The 20,707-nt window shown below is 43.5% G+C and overlaps 1 protein-coding gene across 1 annotated transcript in view; it reads right to left on the minus strand.

Moving 5' to 3' along the window:
* PKHD1 (PKHD1 ciliary IPT domain containing fibrocystin/polyductin) overlaps nt 1-20,707 on the minus strand; it is a 395,316-nt gene that overhangs the window by 47,918 nt on the left and 326,691 nt on the right. Inside the window, exon 59 of the mRNA XM_075266923.1 lies at nt 1,777-2,767. Coding sequence (XP_075123024.1) covers nt 1,777-2,767 — 991 coding nt within the window. The remainder of the gene's footprint in view (nt 1-1,776; nt 2,768-20,707) is intronic.

The following is a 20,707-nucleotide window of genomic DNA, read 5'->3' on the forward strand; positions in this document are numbered from 1 at the left end:
AGTTATATTCTTGTACATAGCAGTAGTATTATAGTAGTTATATTCTTGTACATAGGAGTAGTATTATAGTAGTTATATTCTTGTACATAGGAGCAGTATTATAGAAGTTATATTCTTGTACATAGGAGTAGTATTATAGTAGTTATATTCTTGTACATAGCAGTAGTATTATAGTAGTTATATTCTTGTACATAGGAGTAGTATTATAGTAGTTATATTCTTGTACATAGGAGTAGTATTATAGTAGTTATATTCTTGTACATAGGAGCAGTATTATAGTAGTTATATTCTTGTACATAGGAGCAGTATTATAGTAGTTATATTCTTGTACATAGGAGTAGTATTATAGTAGTTATATTCTTGTACATAGGAGTAGTATTATAGTAGTTATAGTCTCATACATAGGAGCAGTATTATAGTAGTTATATTCTTGTACATAGGAGCAGTATTATAGTAGTTATATTCTTGTACATAGGAGCAGTATTATAGAAGTTATATTCTTGTATATATGGGCAGTATTTTATAATCTTGTCTATATTACAGTAGATATGAATTGTGATGTGACTGATCTTTAATTGTGACATTTCCTTCATGAAACCTTTGACCTAGTCTGCTATATAGACCCTACATATTACATATGACTATGACATTAGTACAAAGAGTTTTCCACTGGTTTCCAGACTGGGAGCATTGAGAAGAATGGTCTTCATGCTGGCTGGCAGGGAACCAGTGAACTATTAACACTTCCAGTCTCTGTTTGGCGGCTGCTGCCAGCCGAGCTGAATCATGGTAACAGATTTGACACTGCATGTTATCGGCCATTATCCATCCTTTGTTTGTTTTCTTTTATGTCAAGCAGAGATTAACGTGAGGAAAGAGTTGAAAGCCACCGATGGACCATAGCCAGGGCGTGCGGATATCTTCATGTGCAGGAAAAATAAACATGAGGTGCAGAAAATTGAAATGGGAAATTTTCCACTGAAAAAAAAACTGTGCTGAGTTTCACAGTCCTGTAAGTCATGGTGCTCATTTACTAGTGCATGAAAGATTTTGGGGACCTCGTAACCAGTCTCTGGTGTATTATGAAGTTGTTCTTATGTGTGTTTTTATAGCTTACCATGATTAATATGGCTAGATTGCTGTTGGCAGTGTGGGACTGGCCCACCAGATTTCCAGAGGATGCTCTAGTGGGCCAAGGTTCTAAGACAATAGTGGTCCAGCAGAAGACAACCGAATTTGGAAGGTACTATGGTCTATTTCCTAGGAGTTGTTGGAGTGTAGGCCACAAGAATCATTTTATCTATTGGGCTCAAAAAACAGAGTCTGAAACTGGTATGGTCAAATGAGGTTTCCTCGAGACCCTTACTTTTTAGGAGAATGATGACCCCGATGGAAGACAGCGATTAGTTATCCCATTCTCCATCTGAATGAAAAACTGTGAAAACCTGTCCATGGTCTCAACTTTGAAGTCCACGGGTATAATGGAAACTAATGAACAAGCATGCTGGAGATATGCCATGGATGTCTAAGATGGTGATCGCCTCTATAAAGTCTAGGTCCACCTCTGAACTCCTATTTTATAGTTCATGTTCAGACAAGTCACTAAGCTTTGCACCTGGTTTTGAATGGAGTGTCTGGTCAGAAGAAGTCCACCGCTCCATTCATTCCATTACATGGTCCCACTGATATCGTTGGTTCAGCTTATACTCATGTAACGTGTATAAACACCTGAAGACGAAAAAAGTTATTGATGTATCGCTATAAATTCCGACGTACCTGTTATTGCTCCAAGGGGTTGGCTCGATCACCATCAATGAGTCAATATGCATCGGAATGGCCTTCTCAAGTTCTCCAGTCTGTAGTGCACCAATAACATTCAGTGCAATGTTCTGCAAGTTACTGTAGGTCAAGGGACCAGCTGTAGATGGTTCTCCCAGTGTAACCAAATCTTGTATTTCCACAATGAACACTTCTATCAGGTTCTCTTGTCTCTGTCTCGCAGGGTGACTGGTAAGAGGTGGCTCAGAATGCCGCTTAACTCTTGGCCTTTCCTCATGTACTTTTGGGCAGTGCCGCCTGCGCTTTGAGCGATTGTCCACCATGGCCTCTAATGTCTCAACCCTATCTTGTAAATTCTGCACTACCGTTACCTGAGATGAGGCTATGCCCAAAAACGTGGCCAGTTGCATTGGTAGTTGGTTGGGCAAATCCTTTCTTGATCTTAAAGCTGCGTAAAAAAATAAATGGATAGATAGATTGGTCCATATCTCCACCGGTTCATCTCCTTGGAGAACGATGTACAACAAATTCTCTCGAAAACTGAAAAAACTTGAAACTTGGTCACCACGTAGAAATGTGGGTTCAGAGTCATAAAGAATCGTGGAGTATTTTTGACCTCTCCGCATAATATAGAAACTATTTGGAACATCGTAAAACAGAGCCAGAATAAGCCTGGTAGAGTTCTGACCACCATTGAGACGCAGTCTAATCGCCTTGGGAGTTGGGCCATTAAAACAAATTTTTGAAACTTTTTTCGCTGGTAGGATGGCGTAAAAAGTTTTGTCGGTTTTGTCACAGCAGTGATTTTGAGGATTCTGTCCGTTGGCAAACATTTGGATAAAGTTGCCAGTGACTGATAAGACTGGCGAGATGGACTCCGTGATATCTGAGATGACTTCGAGGATGACGACTGTGTGGTCAATCTGTTGACATATGTAAGCCTGTGATTCAGACGTGAAGGAACAAAGATCATCTTTCTTGTATATCCCTGGGAAGAAAACAATAATGTGGATAATAAGAACATTGAAGACAAAAAAAACATAGTACGTTCATAATACTTCTATTGTGGCCACCTCTGTGGCAATAGAAGATCTTTGGATTTGTCATTCTACATAATATGAAAGCAGAACAACTAACGTTCGAGTTTCCATCCTTCGGGTCCACTTAGACACTGGAAAGATGGAAAACCTATCCACTTTAAAAGTGGTTATACCTCGAAACCCGGGGACCCCATAGACTATAATGGGTTCCACCGCGTTTCTGTCAAAAATGGTGGAGTGAAAAGTCCTCCTCTTAAGCAGAATGGGGAATAGAGTCTTGTACAAAGACTGAAACGCTAGTGTAATCTATTGTACAAAGAGATGAGCGAGTAGTATTCGATCGAGTAGGTATTCGATTGAATACTATGGTATTCGAAATACTCGTACTCGATCGAGTACCACTCGCTATTCGAATGGAAAAATTTGATGCAGAACCAGCATTGATTGGCCGAATGCTATACAGTCGGCCAATCAACGCTGGTTCTTTTCCTACCTTTAGAAGTCTTCTTCGCGCAGCGTCCCAGAAGCGTCTTCTGGCTCTGAATTCACTCTGCCAGGCATCGGGCCTGGGCAGAGCCGACTGCGCATGCCCGCGCTACAAGAAAATGGCCGCTTTGACTGTAAGCGGCCATTTTCTTGTAGTGCAGACATGCGCAGTCAGCTCTGCCCAGGCCCGATGCCTGGCAGAGTGAATTCAGAGCCGGAAGACGCCGCGGGGACGCTGCACGGAGAAGACTTCTCAAAGAATCCAGCCCGACCCTCACTCATGGACTTAGTAAGTTCAATTTGATCGAATGTTGCCTACACCTGAAACGAGCATTTTTCCCCCATAGAGTATAATAGGATTCGATATTTGATTGGAGTAGTCGAATATTGAGGGGCTACTCGAAACGAATATCGAATATCGAATATTTAACTACTCGTTCATCTCTAATTGTAAAGTATTCTCTAACCCTCAGACTTCTATTTTCTGTACACAAAGTAAAAAAATACAACCAAAAATAGACTGTAAGCTTTTTTGCTCATATCACTTCCATGACACTCTCATGGTCGCAACGTGACTCTATTCGAAAGAGTGGAATGGCGACCCAGCGATCTTTGGCCGTGTAACCGGAGTTAGATGGGGTATTTTGGTCCGGAATTTGACGTGGAGGCCGCCTCAGATCCTGGACCAAAAAAACAGTAGCCGCGACCAGCATCCATTCGCAGCACTGCACTCCGGATTAGGCCCAAATGAATGGGACTAGTCAGGAGGGAGTGTCTTCAGGTGGACGTCCGCGGCTGAACCGGCTGTGGAATACACCTGAGGAAAGGGCATGTCGCTTCTTTTTTCCATGAGTGGGAACAAAACCAAACCAAACCAATTTGATTTCAATGGGAGACTTTTTTTGGCCAGGATTTTGACGTGGATTCCGCGTCAAAATCCTGACCAAAAAACCCCATCTGAACTCAGCCTTACAGTAACTTAGCCCTAGCCTAAGGCCTGGTTCACATCTGCATCGGTAATCCGTTCAGGGGTCCTTGTGCTTACCGCATGGTCTCCGCACGAGTCATGCGGGCAGGGACATAGATCGTGAACTACTTTTCTGTCCGCATGTTCTTTCCGCATGCACGGAGACCATGCGGAAAGCTCACGGACCCCATTATAGTCTATGGGGTCTGTGTGCTTTCACTGCACACCGCTTGCAAATGCATTCGGTAGTCCATTTGAGGGGGTCCCCATGCAGACGTCCCCGAATGGATTACCATGAAGGAGGTCTAAACGGATCTGGCCTTTAGGATTTATTTTTTTAAGTTAAAAAATTAACAAAAATTTTCAAGATTTTTTTACTTTTTCTTTGATAGTTTTTCTTTGCCTTTTTCTTGACAGCCTTTGTATCGCAGTTGTGTAAGATCCTGACTCCTTCTCTTTCCTAAAGAGACTTAATCCTTTAATAACACTTAAGTACAAGAGTCTCCTTCGGACGCTGAAACAGTTAACATGTTTTCGGTAGTTACATGAAGAGATTCTCCCACTTGGGATATTCTCCTGCCAATCCTCATTTTCTGCGGCCTGTTGATTTTGATCACTTCTAAATGAAACCCACACTGGCCTTAGTAATCATAATGTCGTTTGCAATTTCCCACAAAACACATTTATCCGCTAAGTAGCACAATGGAAAAAAAAAGAAAAGGAACTCCCTGTGTACTCTCCCCGCAATAGGCCTAATCCGATTACTTCATCGTGAACCTCCAAGCAGGGGTTCTTGTAAGAGGTCCGCCAGAGAAAGACACAAGGCTGAGGCTTGGTCACAGCTGACTCTCATAACGCGAGTGAAGAAGAGGCACCCAGTGTAGCACGCGAAGGGCAGGAGCAAAATCTCCCCCAGGCTTTCTCCTCAAAGAGACCGGTCAGAGTGGATAAAAACCAACGAATTCTAAAAAGTGACCTGAGATGTTTGATATAATAACAAGACTATCTAGGTTCTGTTTTACGTTAAGAAAATTGAATCCAAACTTTCGTGTTTTCTCCCGATTCGGAGCTTCGGACCTTCATGACACAAGGAATTCAAAAATAATGCTCAATGTGCGGAGAACATGGGATTTTGCTCTATTTTGTATTCAAAGCATGGAAGTATGGGGTTGACTATAGATGTTAGCGGGTGGGCCAGATGTTCTGGCTGTAGATGTACCCATCACAAGATCTTTCCATAAACATGAATTCTCAAATTGTCTAGTCGTGCGTGTGTAGCATCCAGGATTGGGGAGACTAGGACTAGTACATAGGGTCAACAGCGACTCTTCTTGAACCCATCCCTAAGACAGCCAAGATTTCCTCTCTCCAGTGGGTACCACAGTGAAATTTGGGTGTGCACCTGTAACAGTATAGGGCAACCATGCCAAGTGTAATATGTCACCTCCCTACTGGGGTTGAGCGATCGGGATTGGAAAAGATCGGATCCCGATCCGCAATCGAGCAAATTTCATGATCATGATCGGCTGGAGAATGATTGAAAATCGGATTTTGAAATCTCAAGATCGGCTCAACCCTAAAAGTGACTTTTCCCATAGAGAAACATTGACTAGGGTTGAGCAATGGGGATGGGGAATGATCGGATCCCGATCGGCTATCTGTATCGGCTGGAAAATGATCGGAAATCGGATTTTAAAGTTGAGATTGGCTCAACCCTAACTGTGACACATTGTATTTCCAAGGTTGCTCCTGGGCTCCAGGCTAGTACTATTTGTAATCTCTGGCAGGCTACTACTAGTTGGAATCCCTGGCAGGCTAGTACTATTTGTAATCCCTGACAGGCTAGTACTATTTGTAATCCCTGACAGGCTAGTACTATTTGTAATCCCTGGCAGGCTAGTACTATTTGTAATCCCTGACAGGCTAGTACTATTTGTGATCCCTGGCAGGCTAGTACTATTTGTAATCCCTGGCAGGCTAGTACTATTTGTAATCCCTGGCAGGCTAGTACTATTTGTAATCCCTGGCAGGCTAGTACTATTTGTAATCCCTGGCAGGCTAGTACTATTTGTAATCCCTGACAGGCTAGTACTATTTGTAATCCTTGGCAAGCTAGTACTACTTGTAAACCTGAGCAGGCTAGTACTGTTTGTAATCCCTGGCAGGCTACTACTATTTGTAATCCCTGACAGGCTAGTACTATTTGTAAACCTGAGCAGGCTAGTACTATTTGTAATCCCTGACAGGCTAGTACTATTTGTAATCCTTGGCAGGCTAGTACTATTTGTAATCCCTGGCCGGCTAGTACTATTTGTAATCCCTGGCAGGCTAGTACTATTTGTAATCCCTGGCAGGCTAGTACTATTTGTAATCTGTTTGGTTTGTAATACCTGACAGGCTAGTACTCTCTGTAATCCCTGTCAGGCTAGTACTATTTGTAATCCCTGACAGGCTAGTACTATTTGTAATCCCTGACAGGCTAGTACTATTTGTAATCCCTGGCAGGCTAGTACTATTTGTAATCCCTGACAGGCTAGTACTATTTGTGATCCCTGGCAGGCTAGTACTATTTGTAATCCCTGGCAGGCTAGTACTATTTGTAATCCCTGGCAGGCTAGTACTATTTGTAATCCCTGGCAGGCTAGTACTATTTGTAATCCCTGGCAGGCTAGTACTATTTGTAATCCTTGGCAAGCTAGTACTACTTGTAAACCTGAGCAGGCTAGTACTGTTTGTAATCCCTGGCAGGCTACTACTATTTGTAATCCCTGACAGGCTAGTACTATTTGTAAACCTGAGCAGGCTAGTACTATTTGTAATCCCTGACAGGCTAGTACTATTTGTAATCCTTGGCAGGCTAGTACTATTTGTAATCCCTGGCAGGCTAGTACTATTTGTAATCCCTGGCAGGCTAGTACTATTTGTAATCCCTGGCAGGCTAGTACTATTTGTAATCTGTTTGGTTTGTAATACCTGACAGGCTAGTACTCTCTGTAATCCCTGACAGGCTAGTACTATTTGTAATCCCTGGCAGGCTAGTACTATTTGTAATCCCTGACAGACTAGTACTATTTGTAATCCCTGGCAGGCTAGTACTATTTGTAATCCCTGACAGGCTAGTACTATTTGTAATCCCTGACAGGCTAGTACTATTTGTAATCCCTGACAGGCTAGTACTATTTGTAATCCCTGGCAGGCTAGTACTATTTGTAATCCCTGGCAGGCTAGTACTATTTGTAATCCCTGACAGGCTAGTACTATTTGTGATCCCTGGCAGGCTAGTACTATTTGTAATCCCTGGCAGGCTAGTACTATTTGTAATCCCTGGCAGGCTAGTACTATTTGTAATCCCTGGCAGGCTAGTACTATTTGTAATCCCTGGCAGGCTAGTACTATTTGTAATCCCTGACAGGCTAGTACTATTTGTAATCCTTGGCAAGCTAGTACTACTTGTAAACCTGAGCAGGCTAGTACTGTTTGTAATCCCTGGCAGGCTACTACTATTTGTAATCCCTGACAGGCTAGTACTATTTGTAAACCTGAGCAGGCTAGTACTATTTGTAATCCCTGACAGGCTAGTACTATTTGTAATCCTTGGCAGGCTAGTACTATTTGTAATCCCTGGCCGGCTAGTACTATTTGTAATCCCTGGCAGGCTAGTACTATTTGTAATCCCTGGCAGGCTAGTACTATTTGTAATCTGTTTGGTTTGTAATACCTGACAGGCTAGTACTCTCTGTAATCCCTGTCAGGCTAGTACTATTTGTAATCCCTGACAGGCTAGTACTATTTGTAATCCCTGACAGGCTAGTACTATTTGTAATCCCTGGCAGGCTAGTACTATTTGTAATCCCTGACAGGCTAGTACTATTTGTGATCCCTGGCAGGCTAGTACTATTTGTAATCCCTGGCAGGCTAGTACTATTTGTAATCCCTGGCAGGCTAGTACTATTTGTAATCCCTGGCAGGCTAGTACTATTTGTAATCCCTGGCAGGCTAGTACTATTTGTAATCCTTGGCAAGCTAGTACTACTTGTAAACCTGAGCAGGCTAGTACTGTTTGTAATCCCTGGCAGGCTACTACTATTTGTAATCCCTGACAGGCTAGTACTATTTGTAAACCTGAGCAGGCTAGTACTATTTGTAATCCCTGACAGGCTAGTACTATTTGTAATCCTTGGCAGGCTAGTACTATTTGTAATCCCTGGCAGGCTAGTACTATTTGTAATCCCTGGCAGGCTAGTACTATTTGTAATCCCTGGCAGGCTAGTACTATTTGTAATCTGTTTGGTTTGTAATACCTGACAGGCTAGTACTCTCTGTAATCCCTGACAGGCTAGTACTATTTGTAATCCCTGGCAGGCTAGTACTATTTGTAATCCCTGACAGATTAGTACTATTTGTAATCCCTGGCAGGCTAGTACTATTTGTAATCCCTGACAGGCTAGTACTATTTGTAATCCCTGACAGGCTAGTACTATTTGTAATCCCTGGCAGGCTAGTACCATTTGTAATCCCTGGCAGGCTACTACTATTTGTAATCCCTGGCAGGCTAGTACTATTTGTAATCCCTGACAGGCTAGTACTATTTGTAATCCTTGGCAGGCTAGTACTACTTGTAATCCCTAGCAGGCTAGTACTATTTGTAAACCTGAGCAGGCTAGTACTGTTTGTAATCCCTGGCAGGCTACTACTATTTGTAATCCCTGACAGGCTAGTACTATTTGTAAACCTGAGCAGGCTAGTACTATTTGTAATCCCTGACAGGCTAGTACTGTTTGTAATCCTTAGCAGGCTAGTACTATTTGTAATCCCTGGCAGGCTAGTACTATTTGTAATCCCTGACAGGCTAGTACTGTTTGTAATCCTTGGCAGGCTAGTACTATTTGTAATCCCTGGCAGGCTAGTACTATTTGTAATCCCTGACAGACTACTACTATTTGTAATCCCTGGCAGGCTAGTACTATTTGTAATCCCTGACAGGCTAGTACTATTTGTAATCCCTGGCAGGCTAGTACTATTTGTAATCCCTGACAGGCTAGTACTATTTGTAATCCCTGACAGGCTAGTACTATTTGTCATCCCTGGCAGGCTAGTACTATTTGTAATCCCTGGCAGGCTAGTACTATTTGTAATCCCTGACAGGCTAGTACTACTTGTAATCCCTGGAAGGCTAGTACTATTTGTAAACCTGAGCAGGCTAGTACTATTTGTAATCCCTGGCAGGTTAGTACTATTTGTAATCCCTGGCAGGCTAGTACTATTTGTAATCTCTGGCAGGCTACTACTAGTTGGAATCCCTGGCAGGCTAGTACTATTTGTAATCCCTGACAGGCTAGTACTATTTGTAATCCCTGACAGGCTAGTACTATTTGTAATCCCTGGCAGGCTAGTACTATTTGTAATCCCTGGCAGGCTAGTACTATTTGTAATCCCTGACAGGCTAGTACTACTTGTAATCCCTGGCAGGCTAGTACTATTTGTAATCCCTGACAGGCTAGTACTATTTGTAATCCCTGGCAGGCTAGTACTATTTGTAATCCCTGGCAGGCTAGTACTACTTGTAATCCCTGGCAGGCTAGTACTATTTGTAATCCCTGGCAGGCTAGTACTATTTGTAATCCCTGGCAGGCTAGTACTATTTGTAATCCCTGACAGGCTAGTACTATTTGTAATCCTTGGCAAGCTAGTACTACTTGTAAACCTGAGCAGGCTAGTACTGTTTGTAATCCCTGGCAGGCTACTACTATTTGTAAATCCTGACAGGCTAGTACTATTTGTAAACCTGAGCAGGCTAGTACTATTTGTAATCCCTGACAGGCTAGTACTGTTTGTAATCCTTGGCAGGCTAGTACTATTTGTAATCCCTGGCAGGCTAGTACTATTTGTAATCCCTGACAGGCTAGTACTGTTTGTAATCCTTGGCAGGCTAGTACTATTTGTAATCCCTGGCAGGCTAGTACTATTTGTAATCCCTGGCAGGCTAGTACTATTTGTAATCCCTGGCAGGCTACTACTATTTGTAATCCCTGACAGGCTAGTACTATTTGTAATCCCTGGCAGGCTAGTACTATTTGTAATCTGTTTGGTTTGTAATACCTGACAGTATAGTACTCTCTGTAATCCCTGTCAGGCTAGTACTATTTGTAATCCCTGGCAGGCTAGTACTATTTTTAATCCCTGACAGACTAGTACTATTTGTAATCCCCGACAGACTAGTACTATTTGTAATCCCTGGCAGGCTAGTACTATTTGTAATCCCTGACAGACTAGTACTATTTGTAATCCCTGGCAGGCTAGTACTATTTGTAATCCCTGACAGGCTAGTACTATTTGTAATCCCTGACAGGCTAGTACTATTTGTAATCCCTGGCAGGCTAGTACTATTTGTAATCCCTGGCAGGCTACTACTATTTGTAATCCCTGGCAGGCTAGTACTATTTGTAATCCCTGACAGGCTAGTACTATTTGTAATCCCTGACAGGCTAGTACTATTTGTAATCCCTGGCAGGCTAGTACTATTTGTAATCCCTGGCAGGCTAGTACTATTTGTAATCCCTGGCAGGCTAGTACTACTTGTAAACCTGAGCAGGCTAGTACTGTTTGTAATCCCTGGCAGGCTACTACTATTTGTAATCCCTGACAGGCTAGTACTATTTGTAATCCTTGGCAGGCTAGTACTATTTGTAATCCCTGACAGACTAGTACTATTTGTAATCCCTGACAGGCTAGTACTGTTTGTAATTAGAGATGAGCGAACACTAAAATGTTCGAGGTTCGAAATTCGATTCGAACAGCCGCTCACTGTTCGAGTGTTCGAATGGGTTTCGAACCCCATTATAGTCTATGGGGAACATAAACTCATTAAGGGGGAAACCCAAATTCGTGTCTGGAGGGTCACCAAGTCCACTATGACACCACAGGAAATGATACCAACACCCTGGAATGACACTGGGACAGCAGGGGAAGCATGTCTGGGGGCATAAAAGTCACTTTATTTCATGGAAATCCCTGTCAGTTTGCGATTTTCGCAAGCTAACTTTTCCCCATAGAAATGCATTGGCCAGTGCTGATTGGCCAGAGTACGGAACTCGACCAATCAGCGCTGGCTCTGCTGGAGGAGGCGGAGTCTAAGATCGCTCCACACCAGTCTCCATTCAGGTCCGACCTTAGACTCCGCCTCCTCCGGCAGAGCCAGCGCTGATTGGCCGAAGGCTGGCCAATGCATTCCTATGCGAATGCAGACTTAGCAGTGCTGAGTCAGTTTTGCTCAACTACACAACTGATGCACACTCGGCACTGCTACATCAGATGTAGCAATCTGATGTAGCAGAGCCGAGGGTGCACTAGAACCCCTGTGCAAACTCAGTTCACGCTAATAGAATGCATTGGCCAGCACTGATTGGCCAATGCATTCTATTAGCCCGATGAAGTAGAGCTGAATGTGTGTGCTAAGCACACACATTCAGCACTGCTTCATCATGCCAATACAATGCATTAGCCAGTGCTGATTGGCCAGAGTACGGAATTCGGCCAATCAGCGCTGGCCAATGCATTCTATTAGCTCGATGAAGTAGAGCTGAATGTGTGTGCTAAGCACACACATTCAGCACTGCTTCATCACGCCAATACAATGCATTAGCCAGTGCTGATTGGCCAGAGTACGGAATTCGGCCAATCAGCGCTGGCTCTGCTGGAGGAGGCGGAGTCTAAGGTCGGACCTGAATGGAGACTGGTGTGGAGCGATCTTAGACTCCGCCTCCTCCAGCAGAGCCAGCGCTGATTGGCCGAATTCCGTACTCTGGCCAATCAGCACTGGCTAATGCATTGTATTGGCGTGATGAAGCAGTGCTGAATGTGTGTGCTTAGCACACACATTCAGCTCTACTTCATCGGGCTAATAGAATGCATTGGCCAGCGCTGATTGGCAGAATTCCGTACTCTGGCCAATCAGTGCTGGCCAATGCATTCTATTAGCTTGATGAAGCAGAGTGTGCACAAGGGTTCAAGCGCACCCTCGGCTCTGATGTAGCAGAGCCGAGGCTGCACAAGGGTTCAAGCGCACCCTCGGCTCTGATGTAGGAGAGCCGAGGGTGCACTTGAACCCTTGTGCACCCTCAGCTCTGCTACATCAGAGCCGAGGGTGCGCTTGAACCCTTGTGCACACTCTGCTTCATCAAGCTAATAGAATGCATTGGCCAGCGCTGATTGGCCAGAGTACGGAACTCGACCAATCAGCGCTGGCTCTGCTGGAGGAGGCGGAGTCTAAGATCGCTCCACACCAGTCTCCATTCAGGTCCGACCTTAGACTCCACCTCCTCCAGCAGAGCCAGCGCTGATTGGCCGAATTCCGTACTCTGGCCAATCAGCACTGGCTAATGCATTGTATTGGCGTGATGAAGCAGTGCTGAATGTGTGTGCTTAGCACACACATTCAGCTCTACTTCATCGGGCTAATAGAATGCATTGGCCAGCGCTGATTGGCCGAATTCCGTACTCTGGCCAATCAGCACTGGCTAATGCATTGTATTGGCGTGATGAAGCAGTGCTGAATGTGTGTGCTTAGCACACACATTCAGCTCTACTTCATCGGGCTAATAGAATGCATTGGCCAATCAGTGCTGGCCAATGCATTCTATTAGCGTGAACTGAGTTTGCACAGGGGTTCTAGTGCACCCTCGGCTCTGCTACATCAGATTGCTACATCTGATGTAGCAGTGCCGAGTGTGCATCAGTTGTGTAGTTGAGCAAAACTGACTCAGCACTGCTAAGTCTGCATTCGCATAGGAATGCATTGGCCAGCCTTCGGCCAATCAGCGCTGGCTCTGCCGGAGGAGGCGGAGTCTAAGGTCGGACCTGAATGGAGACTGGTGTGGAGCGATCTTAGACTCCGCCTCCTCCAGCAGAGCCAGCGCTGATTGGTCGAGTTCCGTACTCTGGCCAATCAGCGCTGGCCAATGCATTCTATTAGCTTGATGAAGCAGAGTGTGCACAAGGGTTCAAGCGCACCCTCGGCTCTGATGTAGCAGAGCTGAGGGTGCACAAGGGTTCAAGTGCACCCTCGGCTCTCCTACATCAGAGCCGAGGGTGCGCTTGAACCCTTGTGCAGCCTCGGCTCTGCTACATCAGAGCCGAGGGTGCGCTTGAACCCTTGTGCACACTCTGCTTCATCAAGCTAATAGAATGCATTGGCCAGCACTGATTGGCCAGAGTACGGAATTCGGCCAATCAGCGCTGGCCAATGCATCCCTATGGGAAAAAGTTTATCTCACAAAAATCACAATTACACACCCGATAGAGCCCCAAAAAGTTATTTTTAATAACATTCCCCCCTAAATAAAGGTTATCCCTAGCTATCCCTGCCTGTACAGCTATCCCTGTCTCATAGTCACAAAGTTCACATTCTCATATGACCCGGATTTGAAATCCACTATTCGTCTAAAATGGAGGTCACCTGATTTCGGCAGCCAATGACTTTTTCCAATTTTTTTCAATGCCCCCGGTGTCGTAGTTCCTGTCCCACCTCCCCTGCGCTGTTATTGGTGCAAAAAAGGCGCCAGGGAAGGTGGGAGGGGAATCGAATTTTGGCGCACTTTACCACGCGGTGTTCGATTCGATTCGAACATGGCGAACACCCTGATATCCGATCGAACATGTGTTCGATAGAACACTGTTCGCTCATCTCTATTTGTAATCCTTGGCAGGCTAGTACTATTTGTAATCCCTGACAGACTAGTACTATTTGTAATCCCTGGCAGGCTAGTACTATTTGTAATCCCTGACAGACTAGTACTATTTGTAATCCCTGGCAGGCTAGTACTATTTGTAATCCCTGACAGGCTAGCACTATTTGTAATCCCTGACAGGCTAGTACTATTTGTAATCCTTGGCAGGCTGGTACTATTTGTAATCCCTGGCAGGCTAGTACTATTTGTAATCCCTGACAGACTAGTACTATGTGTAATCCCTGGCAGGCTAGTACTATTTGTAATCCCTGTCAGGCTAGTACTATTTGTAATCCCTGGCAGGCTAGTACTATTTGTAATCCCTGACAGACTAGTACTATTTGTAATCCCTGGCAGGCTAGTACTATTTGTAATCCCTGGCAGGCTAGTACTATTTGTAATCCCTGGCAGGCTAGTACTATTTGTAATCCCTGACAGACTAGTACTATTTGTAATCCCTGGCAGGCTAGTACTATTTGTAATCCCTGACAGGCTAGTACTATTTGTAATCCCTGGCAGGCTAGTACTATTTGTAATCCCTGACAGGCTAGTACTATATGTAATCCCTGACAGGCTAGTACTATTTGTAATCCCTAACAGGCTAGTACTATTTGTAATCCTTGGCAGGCTGGTACTATTTGTAATCCCTGGCAGGCTAGTACTATTTGTAATCCCTGACAGACTAGTACTATTTGTAATCCCTGGCAGGCTAGTACTATTTGTAATCCCTGACAGACTAGTACTATTTGTAATCCCTGGCAGGCTAGTATTATTTGTAATCCCTGACAGACTAGTACTATTTGTAATCCCTGACAGACTAGTACTATTTGTAATCCCTGGCAGGCTAGTACTATTTGTAATCCCTGACAGACTAGTACTATTTGTAATCCCTGGCAGGCTAGTACTATTTGTAATCCCTGGCAGGCTACTACTATTTGTAATCCCTGACAGGCTAGTACTATTTGTAATCCCTGACAGGCTAGTACTATTTGTAATCCCTGGCAGGCTGGTACTCTTTGTAATTATTTTCACATTAAAATACATTAATAAAAAAAATACAGTATATATATATATATATATATATATATATATATATATATATAATTATTATTATTTTTTTTTTTTAATCTGACATAGGATCAGAGCAATGGACATAAAAAGACAGAGAATAGTAGTGTGAATCTACCAGTTAAAGGGGCTCTATCAGCAAAATCATGCTGATAGAGCCCCACATATGCGTGCTTGCTCGCGGACACTGACAAAAAAAAAATAGCCCGGGCGCATGCGCAGTAGCACGCGGCTTCTACTACGGTTACTGCGCATGCGCCCGGGCTATTTTTTTTTATCAGTGTCCGCGAGCAAGCGCCGGAGGAGGATGGGACCCGAAGACGTCAGAGGAAGAAGAGGCGGGGAAGAAGAAGACGGCGCACCCTGAATGCCCGCCCAGCGTGCACCTTCAGTAAGTAGATCACATTCTTTTTTAAGTTATTATTTTAAAACGGCAGGGTAGTTTAATTTAACTTTTACAGTGCCTGAATAGCCTTTTTAAAGGCTATGCACGCATATGTGGGGCTCTATCAGCATGATTTTGCTGACAGAGCCCCTTTAACAAGAAATAAATAACTGAAAAAAATAAAACATAGTAAGAAAAAATAAGTTAAATAAATAAAAAGAAAAAAAAAAACAAGTAAAAAAATTAAAATACATCAATTAATAAATCAGAATATAATAGTAAATGTAAAAAATCCTACATATTTATTTATTTATTTATTTATTTGCACAGCAGAAAACGGAAATTGCTCCGTATCCTACAGCTAAGATAGGTTTTTTTTTATTGTTTTGGGTTTTTTTCCACCCCCCCCCCCCCTCCCCCTTTGGTACAACAGAGTCGTGTTGATGTTCACAGGCTGCTTTAAAACTGTCACCCCGGCTGGGCCTAATGTACAAATGCAATTTTCGGACTCTCGCCATAAAGTGAAGAAGCCATCACCTCGCTACCATCTGTTTCGGGCTGCACGGTAATTTCAGTGGACGAGCAGAACAAGAAACGAATGCCACACTCGGCTCTGAGCTGTGGATATAATGAGATCTGAAAGGGAAGTCCCGGACGTTACAAATCAGAGCCATATGTGACTATTTCCTGTGTCAGATCCTTTCTCATAACCAGCATACTGATTTTTTTTTTTTTTAAACTTTTTTGTGCTTTTTTTTTTTTTTTCCCTCTCATGACCCCACACCATGACTCTGAAATCTTTCATGGCTGCTTACAGGCCTCGGGCCTTTCCAAGGCAGTTGCATAAATAAATGGCTTTGACAGCAAGCATCATAAGAGTTTGCGGTGATGCGTGTTCACCACAAGTGCTTCTACAGCGCCGAGGAGAGGAAAACCGTACCACGTTATGTTGTAACTCCCCGACAAGTAGTGAAAGAATTAAGTCAAATCAATGTGAATTACGGGACAGCAAAAATTTGCAATTTTTTTTAAAAAAAATATAGAAAAATGGTTCCCCATCAGAACAAAAAATTCAGACCTAAAAAAAATTATCTCCCGGCCTAAATTTTTTTTTTTTACCTTTTAATTAGAATTATTTTAGCTTCATGGGAAACATAAAATTCCCTAAAGGCCTGAATTAAGAATAAAACAGTTTGCAGCTGCCGGAACAAGTCGACGGCGGATCATCTGTAAGTTATTGTTAGATAAATATGGCCAAATTTGTAGAGTGCGATCGGATGACTGGGCGGCCGTTCCGACAAATTTATGGATTTAATCAAAGTGGGTTATCAAAACAAGTCGGACGGACTACTTCCTGTAAGTGTGTACTACTTCCTGGAGGACTTGGAGGTGCTACTGTAGGTCTTAACAATACCTTATGGAAGACTTTTTGGAGTATTTTTGGTTTTTTCCTACAACATATTGTCTAAAACAAAGAATTTTTTTAGATTGTTTTTGAATTTAAAATTTTGTCAACCGTTAATTTAAATTTTTTTAAAATTTTTACTCCCAATATTTTTTTTTTTGGTTTGCCATTTTGTTGTGCGAGAACTTATATTTGATGGGAAAAATTGTATTTTATAATGGTACCATTGAACCCCTTCTGTAACGGGACAGTTTCACCGGCTCAGGATCCGTCACATTTTCAGGTTTTTTTGCCGTACGTGTGCTCTTGAGGGTCATCAAAAAAAATTTCATTCAGGTTATTCGAATATAAATATATTATTTCAAATATTTAGATTTTTTATTTTTGTAAAAGAAAAATTAAGATAAAAAAAGAGGAATATCGTGTCTTTCTTTCACATTTTTTTCTTTAATAGAGCGTTGTGAAAACGTAGCAATTTGGTCGCAAGGGGTTAATATTAGAGATGAGCAAGTAGTATTGGATCGAGTAGGTAGTCGATAGAATACTACGGTATTCGAAATACTCGTGCTCATTCGAAAACCACTCCTATTCGTAGTAAAGATTCGATTCAGAACCAGCATTGATTGGCCGAATGCTATACACTGTATAGCATTCGGCCAATCAACGCTGGTTCTACACCAGGCTCGTCCTTGCTAGTCAGGAGAGCTGGCAGCTTGCGGTTATGCGGGAGCTGACTTTTTCTCATAGGAATGCATTGACCAGTGTTGATTGGGCGAATGCTATACAGTGCCGGAGGCTCATCTGTGAGGAGGCGGAGTCTAAGATCGGACCACAATGGAGACTGCCCCCACATAACCGCAAGCTGCCAGCTCTCCCGACTAGCAAAGAAGAGCCTGCTGCAGAACCAGCGTTGATTGGCCGAATGCTATACACTGTATAGCATTCGGCCAATCACTGCTGGTTCTGCAGGACGAGTAAGTTCACATTAGCGCTTGCCTCCCGTCCGAAAGGAGTCCGTGGGAGGACCCCCTCGAATGGAATATCAGTGCAACTGCAAGCGCTGTGCAGTTAAAGCGCACGGACCCCATAGACTATAATAACTGCACAGCGCTCCTCCTAAACACTCTCCTCCTGCTATTCGTGCACTTGGTGACTCTCCTTTAGTCGAATAATGGTTTCCCCTTAAACAAGCATTTTTTCCCATCGACTATAATGGGATTCGATATTCGATTGAGTAGTCGAATATTGAGGCTCAACTCGAAACGAATATCGAATCTGGAATATTGAGTGCAGGTGGACACACATGCTCAGTTGTGTCCCCACACCCAGATATTTGCATAGTGAGCAGAGTAGTGAATAGAAATAGTTTCTTGCCGTGCTTGTCAGGAAGGAGCAGAATTATTTGGGGGAAGTAGCCAGTCTGCCAAAGTCAGATTCACTATTCCCCGCCCGGGTCCTCCATCAGCTCTGCTACATCCATTGTGTGAATTATACGTATAACCACCTTGCAGGCTGACATCGCTTTATATTCTTTACTCGTTCTTATGACTTTCTATCTTGTCATCCACTTCTTTCTCTACAGACTTGATGGATCTTCTTCACTTCTATGCACATAAATCCAGGACATCTGCCATCAGTGATTCCAGCTCTGTTGTCCTGGCTTCTGGTTTCTAAAAACGTTCATACCACTGTATTAACAGGCAGCATTATGGCGGGTTTATTGACCCCGAACCCATTGTATTGAATCATACCCACTTTCTATAGATAGGTCGGGACACCAAACACCTTAAAGTGGATATTTCACCTCCTCCACTTCATTGCATCCTTAAATAGGCTCTGATGCGCTGATTCCAGCACAGTTGGAATTTTCTTTCTAGCCCCCCGCCCATTCCTGAATTAGTGCAGTTAGTTTTGATGCCTGATATGATAACTAGGCTAAACTATACTGTCAAGTGGGTGGTAATAGGCAGCAGCAAATTCCCACTTTTCTAAGAGGACTCAAAATGTTCTGGAATCTCCTATGTTAACAAATATGTTAAAAATATACTTAAGGCCCCATGCACACGGCTGAGTGTGCATCCCATGTGGGACCGAGTTTGCAATGGAATACACTTGAATGACATCTGAGTGCATTCCATGATACAGTCACATCTACCAGGGCTACCAATCCATTCCATTCTAGACAGAGATGAATCCTAAGCCCCCATAGTCATGAATGCATAATGGAATGCACCCCGGGTGTCATTTTTATGCATTCTGCTGCAAACTTGGCCCCACATCGGATGCACGCTCAGTCGTAAGCATATGGTGTATCAGATAGGGTACAATATCTCCTAAGGGACACTGCCATTGCAGGCCACCTTGTGGTATCTTACAGTGTGCTCTACTAGGAATTCTGGAAAAGGAATATGCAAATAGGTTCTCCTCCATTGAAAAAGGAAAACTTGCTCTAGCGCCACCTTTTCAAAGGGGGAACCCTAGAGATCAGAGCCTGGATTTCTAACAAGTGTCATTGACTGAGACCAAACGCAAAGCAGAACATTTCTCCAGAGTTAAGAGAAACCCAAATGCAGAACAGTGGGGGGCAATAACCCTGAGACGGATGTCTGGAAAACTAAAAAAATTCTTAAAGGGATTCTATTATTAAAATGAAATTTTTTCTGACTAACACATAGGAATAGCCTTAAGAAAGGCAATTCTTCTCCTACCTTTAGATGTCTTCTCCGCGCCACCGTGCGGTAAAAATCCGGGTTTTCTTCGGTATACAAATTAGTGCTCTCGCAGCACTGGGGGCGTCCCCAATGCTGCGAGAGAACTCTCCAGCACCACCTCCATCTTTGTCTGGCAGGGCCTCTCTTCCGGCGCTGGGGTCAAACTTCTACGCATGCACAGTCAGCTCTTCCATCGGGCCTCAGGCAGAGCTGACTGCACATACTCGCGGCCGGTCGTCAGAAAAAAAAGGGTGTCCAATGATAGGATCCCTTTAAAAAACCTATTTAACAATGGGGTCATCTTCTGGTGATACAGTAAAAGAGGGTGTCTAGTTTAGAAAAACATTGTCATACACCCTATACAGAATTCCTAATATAATAGACGGGTCCTGTGTTAAAGATCCTAATTATTAAGAGTGTCTCTCTCCCTGGAGGACCCGTCCTGTCCTACATCACTCAAACAACCTATTCATTTGAATGGTTACTGTGTAATTCTTCATTCTACCAGTGGTGGTGCTGCAGAGAAACTGAAACCTACCAGCAGGTTTCCACACAGATTACAGCTGATCATTGGGGGTCTTCAAGGTTTTCCTATGGCTGAGAGAGGAATCATACTTAAAGGGAAGGGTCCCTCAAATCTGAAATGTTCAGTGACTTGAGCGGGACACGTGTATAATCCATACTGTCAGTACAGTAATTTGTTGCAGGCGGTGTAATTGCTCGTCATGCTCGGAGGAGCTAATTAGAACAACAGTAAAATGCCTGAATTGTAGGCGCTTCCCATGTTCCAGCACCGGACCAGACAATGGCTCCTATCTGTTCCCAGGAATCGTCTGTAATAACCAGCAGATGGGAATTCTTGGACACTGGACGGCTGCAGCTATTAAAACATTTCTGTGAAATCTGAACAGGTTCCTGCGTCTGAGAAGGTCGACACGGCACTTTAAAAATAAATCAAATATGGTGCACCGAGTGGTCACTGGAAAGATAAGGTTTAGGGTTTGTGTAAAGGAGGGAAATACAGATGTAGCAGCGCCCAATGTGACCCCTTCTAGTTAAGGCAATGTTGTGGGTAGACCAAAATCTATAATGGAGTCTCTAACCATCCGTTGACTACAAACTCAGCTCTGCTAAACGACAC

Source organism: Leptodactylus fuscus, chromosome 3 (assembly GCF_031893055.1).
Source record: "Leptodactylus fuscus isolate aLepFus1 chromosome 3, aLepFus1.hap2, whole genome shotgun sequence".
Taxonomy (NCBI): Eukaryota; Metazoa; Chordata; class Amphibia; order Anura; family Leptodactylidae; genus Leptodactylus; species Leptodactylus fuscus.